This window comes from Mixophyes fleayi, chromosome 2 (genome assembly GCF_038048845.1).
Source record: "Mixophyes fleayi isolate aMixFle1 chromosome 2, aMixFle1.hap1, whole genome shotgun sequence".
In the NCBI taxonomy this organism is placed as follows: Eukaryota; Metazoa; Chordata; class Amphibia; order Anura; family Limnodynastidae; genus Mixophyes; species Mixophyes fleayi.
Window position 1 is genome coordinate 164127338 of NC_134403.1, and position 11624 is coordinate 164138961.

Genomic DNA, 11624 nt, shown 5'->3' on the forward strand with positions numbered 1-11624 from the left:
AAATTGAATGAACCGCAAGGGAATACTAGATATATAGAGACCTTATTTAGTTATATCATGAATAGCTAAAATATTAGTCTTCAAAAAAATCCAAAGCCCCATTTAATCCCTCTGGGTTTAGGGTTTTTAGCTTAAAAATCTGGCTCTGCCTGTAGTTACAGATCGGTGCAGTGCATACTCAGGGTTCTCCATCTAATTTTGGTCTTGGCAACGTGTGTGCAATGCAGTTCCAACACAAATTAAGCCCCTGTTAACATATTTTTACTTTGTCAAATTATTGAAAAAGTGTTTTATTTTTTCCCATATTTTTTTTCTACGTTTTCTTCTATAGTATAATTACATTAAAATGTTATTTGCTGCAGCATGCTACCAAATGAAAGACCTATTTGCCTCTAAATAAATATAACGTTTGCTTAGAAAAAAGTAAAAGCTCGGCACCTCACTTTTATGTAAAAATAGAACTGGTCATTAAGGGATAAAAGTTTTCCACTTTTCCCCTTTAAATATATGACTTAATTAAACCTTCTGTGCTGGAGACCACAGATATATACCTTTTGCACTACAGTGGTGTATTCCCTCTGATTTTTACTATTGCTGCCCTATTACAAACTACTGTAATTTGTGTAAACCATTTTTTTGGCTGGTTGGTGGTTGCATTGTTTGAGGAAACTTTCAGTAAAGTTAATACAGCACATTTTTTGACAAATTACATTATTTGTCATTTCCCATAACACACAGAGGCAATGCTCTATTGCCAATTTGAAGACTTTCCATTTCAGTGGATAGAAGACAGCCTTTCATGTGAGCTGGGTAAAGGTCAAATACAATTTTATGCAGTATTGATATAATATTGATTAATGTATTCTCGGGTTAAGGTCATCTGAAATTTATAATACAGTATTTATGGTTTCACCAACAATTGAATGGCTGAGAGGAGTACTTTAAGCTGCAAGTGTATTTGTTCAGTACATTTTCAAAGGTACACAAAAAGGCTTTAAAGTGTTATAGCTATTGCACTAGATATTTATATGATATATTATGACTCAGACCAAAATGATGCACACAGCTTAAAGCAACAGCATTGCAGAATTTGACCTGTTCCAGGCCGAATTAAAGAATTAACTGATATTCCTAAGCTGACTTCCTATGAGACTGTAACCTCCATAGTATTTTAATGTTTCTGATTTCTTGCCTTAATGCAACTACCAGCAATATGTAGCAAGTAATATTGCATAGATTGTCAGACATAGCACAAGAACGCCAGAAGTGTGACAAATGTGGGGGGTTTGGTAGCCAAACGTGGAGGACATTAATGCACTGAGGTGCTTAATAATTTGGGTTATCTGGCTTTCCCCAGCTTTTGGGGTTCGCAGTCTACCTGTTCTAGATATTCTACACCCCCCCATGTACATATGTGGGGCTAAGATACATCCTCATAGATGTGAAAGAAGTCACTAAAATTATGCGTGACAACATCAAACATAAATGAGACTTCTCTTTTTAACCTACAAGCCTGAACATGGCAATGTGAGCAGTAGCAGAACTCTTTCTGAGTTTCTCCACCTGCTTTGCAGACTGAATCTTTCTGGTCCAAATATAGTCTCTCTCACTCCCATAAGGAGCGACTGAGTTCTCCATTTAACACACCCCAATATTTCCTTACATGGTAAAGCAAGGATATATTGATTGTAGACGTTCCTGGAAGAGTAGTCATTCAGCTTCTTAAACACTTTACCAAAACAATGAGGTCCTAGACGACAGACCCTTTAAGTTTTTCTAACCTAAACATTGTGATATCTCTCTCCCACAGAAGGATATTACAAAAGGTTATTTACTATCATAGTCCAAGGTGATTTGCTATCAGAGTCCCTTAAGAAAAGAAATGCTACACTATATGGACAAAAGTATTCGGACCTTTGACCATTACACCAACAGGGACTGTAATGACATTGTATTCAAATACATATATTTTAATATGGAGTTGGTCCCCCTTTTTGCAGCGATAACAGCTTCCACTCTTCTTGGAAGGCTTTCCACAAGATGTTGACGTGTTTCTGTAGGAATTTGTGCCCATTCATTCTGTAGAGCATTTATGAGGTCAGGCACTGATGTTGGACAAGAAGGCCTGTGTCACAATCTCCATTCCATTTCATCCCAAAGGTGTTCAATTGGGTTAAGGTCAGGGCTCTGTGCAGGCCAATCAACTTCTTCAACACCAAACTCATCAAACCATCTCTTTGTAGTCCTTGCTTTGTGCACTGCGGCACAGCCATGTTGGAATAGAAAAGGACCTTCCCCAAACTGTTGCCACAAAGTTGGAAGCATAGCCTTGTCCAAAATGACTTGGTATACTGAAGCATTAAGATTGACCTTCACTGGAGATTAGGGGGCCTAGCCCAAACCCTGAAAAAGAGCCCCATACCATTATCCCTCCTCCACCAAACTTCACAGTTGGCATAATGCGGTCAGACAGGTAATGTTCTCCCGACATCCGACAAACCCAGACTCGCCCATCTGACTGCCAAACAGAGGAGCGTGATTAGTCACTCCACAGAACACGTTTCCTCTGCTCCACAGTCTAGTGTCTGTGTGCTTTACACCACTCCATCTGACACTTGGCATTGGATTGGTCTTGGTGATGTGAGGCTTGCACGCAGCTGCTCGGATATGGAAACCCATTCCATTAAGCTCCCGCCGCACAATTTTTTGCTTACGCTAATGCCAATGGAAGTTCAGAACTCTTCAGCTATGGAATAAGCAGAGTTTTGCGCACCATGCGCTTCCACTTTCTAATAATATCACTTAGAGTTGACCGTGGAATATCCAGCAGGGATGAAATTTCACGAACAGTCTTATTGCAAAGGTGGCATCCTATCATAGTGACATGCTTGAAGTCACTGACGTTTCAGAGCGACCCATTTTGTATCACAAATGGAGACTGCATTGCTAGGTGCTTGATTTTATACACCTCTGGCAATGGGTCTGATTGAAACACCTCAATTCAATAATTAACAGGTGTGGCCAAATACTTTTGTCCATCTAGTGTATGTACTGTCTGTAATGGATTACAAGTAGTCAGACAAGCTACTATCCCTAAATACGAACTTAGCATGCAGGCTGACTTGGGCAGCCAGGTGTGGACTCTTGGTCCACAATTTGGGATAAAAATTTTAAATCCTCAATCTCAGCTCAAATATCAAAAAAACTATTGCTTAGTATATTATAGGTGATATTTGGTTCTTGCCTCACTCCACAGAATGTGCAAGAAGTGATGTATATTATGCAGGATAAGCTATGGGAATACTGGCTCCTTTCTTTACGTGTGGTACACCTGCCCCAAGATTTTGGTATTTTGGGATGACCTATCCTCCCTTTTAAACAATAGCATTAAACCCCAATGACAAGGAAACTTTGTTTCTTGTTACTAGGCTTACCAATGACAAATACCTTTACATATTTGTCTCCCAGATTTGAATGCATATGAATTTGGCATTCGACCTCCATGAAGATTACAGCATATCTAAATAGAAATATGTCCAAATGCATCTCTGTCTTTGGTACCTATATAACAATTCTACTGGCTGAGATTGCATTCGCAATAGCTTTCAGGGTTTTTTTTTTGTTTTTTTTAAAGCCAAGATCATACATGGCTGATCTAGTAAATCTCCATATCTCTGAAGCATATAGTTTTTTTATTTCATTATTATTATTCATTATTATTCTTCGACCACTGGTGACCTTGGTTATTATATTGCTGCAATACGTTAGAATCTGGCTTAGGTTTTTTCTTCATAGTACATGTATGTTTAGTATTCTGAATAGTGTACTGGATCTGTATGTAAAAATAAAAATCAAGAGATTTTTAAAAAAAGAAAAAAATCAGAAATGATTACTTCTATGGAGATGTTGAATAATTTTACGCAGTACAACCCATTTCACATAATTTATCTCTCAAGTTTGTGTCTATTGAACTGCAGGGAAACATACCTGATTGCATGCAGTTTCCAGTTTGCTGATGTAACTCCTTTGCAAATGCATGCTTTTAAATGTCACATTTAAGGATGTGGCCATTGAATATTGCATTTAACTGGCCTTCGTTCCGCAGTAACTGGAAATCTGGTGCAGTCATTTTGAAACATTTAAGCTTAAGGCAGAGAGGGAAATGCAGTTGAGACTCTGATTTTGAAATAAATGGGGTGTATTAACTTTTTCATCTAGAGGGTGTGTTAGAAACATTAATTTGCACAAAATTAAATGCAAAAAAGAAGTGTAAGACAGGGCTTCATTCAGCTCACTGATTTGACATCCTGCTCAAAACGTGACAAGCATATGAAAATGCGTTTTGTGCATTCAGCAAGACTCCACTAATTGAATCGAGTGCTGCTGAAAGCATGATAACCACATTAAGAGCATATGTACTTTTTAATGTGTGTATCATCGCATCAAAACACAGGAAAAGCGCATCAAATCACATAGTTCCTGTACATGCACGGTTTACTCATCAAACTATTCCATTGTACTTTGTTAATAAACCCAATAACTTGATTTGACATTTGGGGTACATTTCTGAGATTAAGAAGTAACTATAGGTATTGTTAACCATTTTCCTTGTTTCATGCTCCTAAACTTTAAAAAAAAAAAAAAAAATTAAAAACAAAAGTTTCCAGTTCATATTGCAAAAGACACATCACACTTGTACAAGTTGGTCTTGTCATTGTAGTGCAGAATTAATTCAATCAATAACATGCATAAAACAGTTTGGTTCCAAGTTCGGTGCAGTTCCAATTTACTGTTTTATGTTTTCATATTTGTGCATACAGTATTTTAGAAGTAGGGATGTCTATTTTCATATTGTTCAAACATTTTGTTTTCTTCCCAGTTCTGAAATTGTATAGAAAGTACACATTAATATAGCTTTTATCCTTGGATTAAAGGTAAAGTAATTACCTTTCCCTGATTAATGTGCAAATTCGGGATAATTCGTTTGTTTAAATTGTATATTATGTACAACGTGATTGTGTACTTCATAAAATTGTTCTAACATGTTCATCTTTTTCATAGACCCCACAGAGAAAGTGACAATTCATGTTCAGTCCCCCAAAAAAACTGTAAAAGAAGGAGATAACATCACACTGAAATGTATCGGAAATGGCAATCCACCCCCAGAAGAATTTTTGTTTTACCTTCCAGTAAGTGTTTTCTAGAGCTCCTATGGCTTCTAGACATGGAGATTGTATTGCTTGATGTCCTTTTCTTGCATATTAGCAGTTTGAAAAAAGGAAATTATCTGCACTGCCAAGTGTGCTTTGTAACATGGGTTTATCACCCATGTGCAAGGTGTAAATAGACACACATTTCAAAGACATTCTTCTACTTTGATCAGTGTGCCCATTATAATTTCCATAGACTTCACATTTTAATTAAACTAAAATAACCCAGTAACTGACCAGTGTGATTTTGATTGAAATGGTAAACATTTGTGATGAGGTAAATTGGGATTTAAATCTGAGTTATTTGATTTAAGTGTACAGTACTTTGGGAATTTGTTTTAGTGCAGATTGTTTTTGTTTTGTAGATCTTTTATTTCTTTTTTCTTAGTTTTTATTGACTTTTCAAGAATTATACATATGCAAAAACGCACAAGTCACAAAATAAAAAAATTAAATATATATATACATTTTTTTAAAGGAAACTTGCACGAAATACATAATGGGAAAACAGATATCAGTCAAATATATAGACAACATCAAACATTGTGGTACCAAATATGTAGTCGAAGCAGAATACCTCAAAGAACATTGCTAAAGTGCCTTAAATCTGAACGTACATATGTGGTACAGAGTTGTAATTAAGTTTCTGATTCTATGAGAACCCTATATTGAATAGATCTACTTGAATTGGACATAAAAACTAGCCAGATACACTACGGCATATGGGCAGATCCCTTAGAGGAAGAATAGGAGGCATCCAATGTTTCCAGGTTACAGCTAACTTGTAATTTAGAAACTATCTTCTTTATGGAAAGTAGTATATCGGATTTCCATGCCTGGGTTATTACAACCTGCATAGCGATAAAAATATGGCCACTAACGTATTGATCGGAAGGAGAAATACCAGATGGAAACATCTGTAATAAGGGTCACTTCTGGTGAAATGGATAAATCCTGTTTTAATAAAAGCTTTGACGCGCACAAAGTGGTCCACAAGGCTTAAATTACTGGGCATGTCCAAAAAATGTGAAAAATATCTCCAATTTCCCCATACTTGCGCCAGCAATATTTTGATACCGAGGACAACATTTTATGTACTTAAACCAGCGTTAGAGCCTATAAATTAGTTTAAAGAGCATCTCATTAAAGTTTAAACACTGTTAAATTTAGTACATTGAGGAAAAAAAAGACTCCCATTGAGCTGTGGTATAGACCTGGCCTAAGTTTCGTTACCAAGAAAGTTGGGAAGGGAATTTTAAATATTCATAAGATGATAGAAGAAGCTTATACCAAAATGAGATACTTGCTCTTTTATCACCCGATGTCAATCTTAGCCAACAACCACTGGGGTGGCTTGAAGAACAATGAGTGGGGGAGACCAAGTGATTCTATCCAATGTCTAAGTTGAAGAAATGTATAAAAAATCTCACGCCGGTAGGTCAAATTGAGACCTAATTTGTGAATAAGACATAAACCCTCCTCATTATGTAACTGTGTCTATGTAAAGACACAATTTGCAAACAATTGGGCAAGATTAAGACCGGGGATAAGTTTTAGCTATAGCAAGCAAGGAGATATTAGATGTAGGTAGCAAAACATCTTGAGTAGCAGTCCATACTTTATCCCAGGCTATCAAAGAGTCTCTCGTGGAGCGGAGCAGACTAGAAGCAGGAGTTCGCTAAGCCCTAGGAGCCCATAACAAATCTGTCGAGGAAAAGAGGGGATGACCTTTTTCGTCAAGTCTACCCAGGGCTTTAACTGTGGGGGGAGAGAGTAGTCTCTCATTTGGGATAAAAAGCACGCCTCCTGGTATTTAGTCAGATCTGGCATTGCTAGACCTCCTTCTTCTCACGCATCATACTAGAGTAGCTCAAATAAGGACCTTTCCAAACGTATGAACACATTTAATTTCCGAAATTTGAAATTTCTCTAATTTAGAAGCATTTCATTTATACTAAGATACCTTGCTGTATCTTTCCAATTTGGCTTGCAGGAATGATAACGAGGTCTCCAGATTCGTAATAAACAAAGAACATCATCAGCGAATAAATGCATTTTATGAATGGCATTAACTAAAACTATCCCCTGACACATGGAAAAAGCATGAATTTTTTTAACTGCCAACAGTTCTATTGCAAGAAAAAAAAATAAAGGGGACAGAGGACATCCCTGTCTAATCCCATTTGAAATAATTAAAAATGAAAAAAATATCAGACAGAAAACCATTTGTGAACACTCTTGCCTCTGCAAATATAGAATATGAATATTACCTAGAATATGCAGATATTATCTGCCTCAAAATTGCATCCCCAAACCGAACTAAAATTTGCTTCATATAACCCCAATCTAGTCTATCAAATGTCTTTTCGGAATCCAGGGAAAAAGACTAATAATTCTAGATGTTGTTTATTAGCTTGTTCCATAATAATAAATATGTTTATTATTCTCTCTTCCTTTAACAATGCTTGACTGATCCATCTGGATCAATCTAGCGATGGTGACGTTAAGCCTATTGGCAATAAGTTCATCATAAATATTAGCCCTTCTTAATTCTGACAATCGGCCGATAATTCAGACAAACAGGTGGATCCTTCCCCGGTTTAGGGATGGTAACCATCCACGACGAATATTTCTGATGGGAATCTACCCTGCTCTGTACCAGCATTATATAGTTGAACTATAGGCGAAATGAAATGAGACTGAAACATAACATAAAAATTATTGGGAAATCCATCTGGGTCCTAGTGCTTTATCCCTAGGGAAATCTGGCCGTGGAGTGATTGGGCATGTTTTAATGTCATAAAGCGAGAAAAAAATAAGTGTGAAAAGGTTTGCAATATAACACAGATTTGAGATCCTTTTACCTTTCCAGTCTACAAGATAGTTAATCCATGCTTGAGCTCTATGGACTCTTTCTTTCTAGCCAAGAGCCTACCAGCTCTCTTCCCTGCTTATTTTGTAGATCTTAAACATCTGTTCAGATGATTTTTATTCTTGGTCTTTCTCTTCGTATATTTCATTCTTGCTCATTTATTTTCAGCAACTGAATTATATACATTTCAGCACTAGTCAAAAGCCTTAGCATTAATCTGAGAATTAAAATGCATGTCGTATGTTAGCATAAGTGAACAACAATTTTGAAAGCGATATACATGTCTGCAGAAAACAATGCCAGAAGTCTACTCTGATTTACCACAAAGGTGGAGCAGAGAGAATTTTATGTGTTGATTTTTTTTATTTTTTATTTTTAAATGTCGGGAAAAATAAATTTAGTACGATTTTACATAGTCAATAGGAAGGAATAATATTATTTGTTTAGTGAAATATTTTCTTCTGATTGCAAGATTGGTAATCAGCATTCTATGTCATGCAGTTTTACTTTGCTGACAACTTATAGTGTACACTCACAATCTCGCAAATAGCTCTGTATTCTTGGTTCTATAAAAGTTCTTCTGTCCAACAACATCTTATGGTTGTGCCAGACCTTTTCTAAATAATGCATCTTTCTAGTTTTAATGAATCCTTAAAAATAAGCCTGCCTTATAACTATTCCTGAAAATAAAACCAGTGTTCTCCTCTTCCATCCCCAAAAGTTCCACAGATAACATATTTTTTATGTACATGATATGATCTCTCAGTATTTTCTTAATATTACCAAATAATTATCTTTTCTTACTGAATTATGGTGCTACTTGTACAACATAATTCTTTATTTCTATGTCTGTTACAGGGTCAAGAAGAAGGGTTACTTAGTACAAGTGCCTACCACATAACTGACATAAAAAGGAATGCAACAGGGGATTACAAATGCTCATTGATTAACAAAATTATGATTGCTTCAACTATGGTAACTGTGCATTGTAAGTAAACTTAAGTTCACTACAATAATAAATTGTTAAGATTTTCTATCTACACTAATCTTAAAAACCCAAATTTGCTATTTCCAATGTTATGTATTTGTAGATTTGTCTTCCTTATAAAATGTTTTTCTTGTCTCTAAGACGTGTTCTTAAATATTGAATTTTTTTTTTTATAAAGCTGGAAGTTGAGGTCATCACAAAGTTTCAAACATTATGGAATTTTCCTCAGCATAATAACATTTTTAACTTAGATGGAATCCATTGTCATTTATTCACAAGGGAACATGACATGAGAATTGTAGTTACAGTACATCTTTTTTTTTTTTTTCCCCAAACATAAACTTCCCCTTCAATCCTCCATGGCATTCTTTACAGTGGGCTTGCTTCCCTTTTGTTTGTTTCAGAAAATGATTATGGGACATTTATGGGCAGAATTTGAAGCATTGGTTTGTGCTATGTGCAATTCTCAAAACCAAGGGAAAGTTCAGCCTTCTAAACAATTTTAAGGAGCATATTGCATGGTCAAAAGAATAATTTGTAACTAAAGAAGATTTGTATACATTACAATAAGTTAAAAAACCAGATCTCTTAACAAGTATAGATATGAAAGATAGACACTCTAAATCAGAATGGGATTCTTCAGGAATATTGGAATATTCTTCAGGAGAAATTAAAGAAACACAAATCTGGATTTCAAAAATACAAGTGTTAATAGGTTATTGTTTTTTTTTATCAATTAATAAAATGCAAAGTGAATGAATAGAAATTTAAATCAATTCAATATTTGGTGTAACTACCCTTTGCCTTCGAAACAGCATCAATGCATCAATTCTTCTAGGTACACTTGCACACAGTTTTTGAAGAAACTCAGCAGGGAGGTTGTTCCAAACATCTTGGAAAACTAACCACAAATCTTCTGTGGATGTAGGCTTGCTGAAATCCTTCTGTCTCTTCATATAATCCCAGACAGACTCGATGATGTTGAGATCACGGCTCTTTGGGGGCAATATCATCACTTCCAGGACTCCTTTTTTTATGCTGAAGATAGTTCTTAATGACAGTGGCTGTATGTTTTGGGTCCTTGTCCTGCTGCAGAATAAATTTGGAGCCAATCTGATGCCTCCCTGAAGGTATTGCATAATGGATAAGAAGTTGCCAGTATTTCTCAGCATTCAGGATACCATTAATCCTGATCAAATCCTCAACTCCATTTGTTGAAATGCAGCCCCAAACTTTCATGGAACCTCCACCATGCTTCTGTTACCTGCATACACTCATTATTGTACTGTGCTCCAGCCCTTCAGCGAACAAATTGCTTTCCATTACAGCCAAATATTTCAAATTTTGACTCATCAGTCCAGAGCACTTGCTGCCATTTTTCTGTACCCCAATTCCTATATTTTCATGCATAGTTGAGTTGCTTGGCCTTGTTTCCACGTCGAAGGTTGACTCTTTGGCCGCAATTCATTCAATGAAGACCACTTCTAGCCAGAATTTCCCGAACAGTAGATTGGTATACCTGGGTCCCACTGGTTATTTCCAGTTCTGAGCCGAAGGGTTGGAGAGCTTGCTTCTTCAATAGCAGTAGACACCTGGTCAAGGTGGCATATGAGGTATCTCCAACTGGAGTGCTTAAAGTGTGATCTCAAAGTTTTCATTGGACCAACAATAAAATCATCGTAAACCACAATCTTTCAATTGGTGGAAAAGCCCAACATTAGTGACAAGACAGATGTCACTTTCAGAGCCAAAGTGGTTAATTCTGACAACAGATTCCAGAGCGACAGAATGAGGAGCCCATCTTCAAGAAACAAATTGCACAAAGAAATAACATACAAAAATCTTTTAATTTCATATAAATTACAAGATACACATCTTAAAGTATACTCTGCACCAGCACCCTTGTGGCCTCTATAAATTGTCAGGGAGGTACCAAAAGCAGAGTAATAATGGCAGAGATGGCATGGATCATGCTTTGGGCAGAAAAGAATGTAAAGGCACGATCAGGATTTCATGTAGCATGCAAGCAGAACATGCTAGGAGTAGAGTCTAAATCATGAAGTATTCCAACTAATAATAAACAATGGCTGCCAAAGAAACCAGATTTCTTTCTTAGCATGGAGTTCCAGGAACAGAAGGAATCTCTTTCGCTTCCATGGATGTTTCAACTGGGATACATATTCCCACCATTTGCTCTCATTCCTTGTGTCTTGGGGAAAATTAAAAAAGAAAAAGCAGAATAATAGCTATTTCATTTGGCCAAGGCATCCTTGGGTCCCAGTAACATGGGAAATGCTGAGAGAAAGCCAGTGACCTTTATCTCTTTGGGCAGATTTACTAAATCGATGTCCAGTTCTGCATCAAAATGTAAAACCTCTAGTTTTGATGAATTAAGATTAAGCGAGAGTTTCTCAGATATAAATAAGTATCAGAATCTGTGATCAGTACACTCCTGCAAAAAAAAAACCCAAAACAAATTCTTCCATTATCTACCACAGAATATGGAAAGGATATATGTTTTGGTGAGTCTTAAGTTAATCCAACTTCAGAGAAT

At 36.3% G+C, this 11624-nt stretch overlaps 1 protein-coding gene across 2 annotated transcripts in view; it reads left to right on the forward strand.

The window, feature by feature from the left end:
* ALCAM (activated leukocyte cell adhesion molecule) overlaps positions 1–11624 on the forward strand; it is a 98968-nt gene that overhangs the window by 51916 nt on the left and 35428 nt on the right. For both annotated transcript variants that reach the window (XM_075194906.1, XM_075194905.1), the window contains exons 7-8: positions 5062–5189; positions 8941–9070. In XM_075194906.1, the coding sequence (XP_075051007.1) occupies positions 5062–5189; positions 8941–9070 (258 nt within the window). The remainder of the gene's footprint in view (positions 1–5061; positions 5190–8940; positions 9071–11624) is intronic.